General features: G+C 40.3%; 1 protein-coding gene across 1 annotated transcript; it reads left to right on the top strand.

Annotated features, from left to right (window-relative positions):
• The first annotated feature begins 1,972 nt into the window (after nucleotides 1-1,972).
• Nucleotides 1,973-2,228, top strand: LOC101561995 (40S ribosomal protein S27-like). Its single transcript, XM_004642515.2, has one exon. It carries the CDS (start codon nucleotides 1,977-1,979, stop codon nucleotides 2,226-2,228), a length of 252 nt encoding a protein of 83 aa, XP_004642572.1. The 5' UTR covers nucleotides 1,973-1,976.
• Nucleotides 2,229-3,123: the final 895 nt, after the last annotated feature.

The raw sequence follows: 3,123 nt of genomic DNA, 5'->3' as shown, positions 1-3,123 counted from the left end.
AAAAATTTATTTGAGAGTATCATTCTCTGGTCTCCAACACGTTTCTGTCTTAATTATTTTTCATCCTGTTTTTCTTTTTTTTTTTTAATTTTTTAAATTTATTTATTAGAGAGAGAGAGAGAGAGTGGTGTGTGTGTGTGTGGCCAGCTCAGCCCACCAGGGGGCGGGGCTGGCTGGCATGTGGTGCTGGGGGATCGAACCGCGGTCCCTGATGCTTTGCCAAGCTTGTTCCAAGTAGGTGCCTTAGACCACTGAGCCATCTCTCCAGCCCCCATCCTGTTTTTCTTTAATAAAGATATGTCTTTTCCCATTTCAAGTTGGTGTTTCCTTAACCTACTAATCCAAGTCCTTCATAGGCTTTTCTTCTAGTCCACCTAAATGATCACAGACTGAGAATAGGCCTTCTAATTCTTTTATAATTCCATAAATAGAAGCCAGCTGTCCATGCTTTCATGCAGATCTTATTTTCCTCAATCGCAAGTATTCTCACTCCCTTCTAGTGAGTGCTTCTGGAAGTTTTGTGTTGTGCTGTTTCATTATTTTTCAGATTTATCTGTGTTGTATTTTTGGTGCATCTTTTAAAAGCAACGCATGTTGGGTTTTGTTTTTGGCCAATCAGCAGCTGTTGCTCTAGCTTTCCAAAGAAGAGCTGGTTTGTCCATTGCTGGCATAGGAATTGTTTCCAAGATTCAGCTATCATAGATTGTGTTTCTGCAATCACAGGGATGCATATATTACTATAGTGTGATGCTTTAACTCTTTTAGGGAGATGCCTAGAGGGAGAAAGGATGAAGAAAGTGTGGTTTCTACCTTCCTTGGAGTACTATTTTGCCATGAAGAAAGAAAAACCCAAGACTTTGTAAAGTAAATGGAAGCACCTCAAGACCATAATTTTAAGTGAAATAAATCAGACACACAATTTAAATATCATATGGTTTTCTCATGTCAGAAACCCAAAGAGTAAATAAGCAGCAAAATGGAGGACAGATATGAGAAATAAGAAGATGTTCCAATGGCAAGGAAAACAGGAGAAAGCAGAGAGAAGGAGATGAAGAGAAAATGGATTTTTACAAGAGAATGAAAGAAAAAATGAAAACAAAGCTTTTGTGAATGGCAAGGAGAAAAAGGATTGAAGGGAGAGAAGGGGAATGGGAAAAAAGAAGAATTAAAATATAGTATGCACAGGCACAACTTTCCTGCAATGAATATGATCATTACGTATGACAAACATGTACTACTAACAAAACCAGGAGCCATGAGGTTTGCATTTGCTTTGATGCTTTGGAGTCTACTCTCTTCGGATTCCTTTCTCTGGTGTATCTTTGGTCTCCTGCTCCCTTTCAGGTTTGTTGAAATTAACTTGCATTTTGGTGTTAAATTATCATTCAAATAATTTTAACATAATGAAATGTTTCTTTCCAGGGCATTGCATTATTTGCATTAAATTCATTTTACAACTATTCCACCATTGACTCTAAATAGTGCTGCTCTTTTTCAACATCACTTTCCCCTAAACTGTGTTCCTCAAACACACTGTAGGGCCTCAAAGCTCCAGCCTGACCCCAGCATTGCCTCTGTGGAGGCTCAGGTAGCAGAGAGTCCCTCCCTCTGCTGGGCGGAGGCAGTGTCCCCTCCTGTTCTTCTGGCTGACTTTCACCTCATTCTTCAGTAAGGCCTTAAATTTCTGGCAAGTTGACAGCTCTCAAAATTTTCTCCAAATATAAGATGTGTTTGTATTTTTGGTTATTTCTTGAGACTGTGGGAAATAAATGAAGTTAAATACATTGGCCTAGATCACAACATTGTGTCAAAAAACCTTCTAATAGTGCCACTTGAAAAATAAAGATACCTGAGTTCAAGAGACATTCACTCTAAACAAACGAGAGTAGCGCTTTTAGATTAACACCTGCAAATCTTATGTAATGATTAAAACCGTATTATAGCCTTTCTGGGGTTGATGACCTCCCCACGAGAACATGCCTCTCGCAAAAGATCTCCTTCATCCCTCTCCGGTGGAGGAGAGGAAGCACAAGAAGAAGCGCCTGGTGCAGAGCCCCAATTCCTACTTCATGGACATGAAGTGCCCAGGATGCTATAAAATCACCACGGTCTTTAGCCATGCACAGATGGTAGTTCTGTGTGTTGGCTGCTCCACTGTCCTGTGCCAGCCTACAGGAGGGAGAGCAAGGCTCACAGAAGGATGTTCCTTCAGGAGGAAGCAGCACTAACAGTACCCTCAATCAAGATGAGTGGGAAGCCATCCCAATAAACACATTTTGGATATAAAAAAACATATTATAATATAGCCTTCAATAAACCACTGAGAACATTTCTATGACTTCAGATTTATTTATTTATGTGTGTTGTGTGTGTGTGTGTGTGTGTGTGTGTGGCCAGCTCAGCCCACCAGGGAGCGGGGCGGGCTAGCATATGGTGCTGGGGGATTGAACCACAGTCCCTGTGCTTTGCTAAGCTTGTTCTAAGTAGGTGCTTTAGACCACTGAGCCATCTCAACAGACCCTGACTTCAGATTTAAAAATTGGCTTCTTGCAAATTTACCTCTTTTTTTTGGCACCAGGAGTTGAACTCACAACCTCAGGTTCCAAGCTCTAAGCTATATCCCAACCACTAAACTGTTCAATGGATTAAACACATGCAAGTAAAGAGCAACCTGCATGTGTTTATATTCAATAATTATCTGACATGGAAAGTCATATTATTCAGTTATTTCTTTTATCCATAGCTCATCTTTTTAAAAATTTTTTATTTATTTATTTGTGTGTGTGTGTGTGTGTGTGTATGTGGCCAACTCAGCCCACCAGGGGGCGGGGCTGGCTGGCATGTAGTGCTGGGGGATTGAACCGTGGTCCCTGTGCTTTGCTAAGTTTGTTCTAAGTAGGTGCTTTAGACCACTGAGCCATCTCATCAGCCCCCATAGCTCATCTTTAAAAAAAAAAACAAAACAGTATTTGAGACTTAAGGGGACAGTTTGCTTGGGCAGTTTTTAGGGTGCTGAGCTCCTGTGCAGATGTGTTCCTCTTCACTGTCTCCATCATCTTTTCCACTTCATCAAAACCACATGACAAAAAAAAAAAAAAAAAAAAAAAAAAAAAAAAAAAAAAA

Source organism: Octodon degus, unplaced genomic scaffold (assembly GCF_000260255.1).
Source record: "Octodon degus isolate 3935 unplaced genomic scaffold, OctDeg1.0 scaffold00155, whole genome shotgun sequence".
NCBI classification, from domain to species: Eukaryota; Metazoa; Chordata; class Mammalia; order Rodentia; family Octodontidae; genus Octodon; species Octodon degus.
Note: the sequence above shows the minus strand (reverse complement) of the source record. Positions and strands in the feature narration are given on the sequence as shown.

What these genes read in the sequence shown, in the direction of transcription:
- LOC101561995 (XM_004642515.2), top strand. Translation starts at nt 1,977, where the DNA reads ATGCCTCTCGCAAAAGATCTCCTTCATCCCTCTCCGGTGGAGGAGAGG.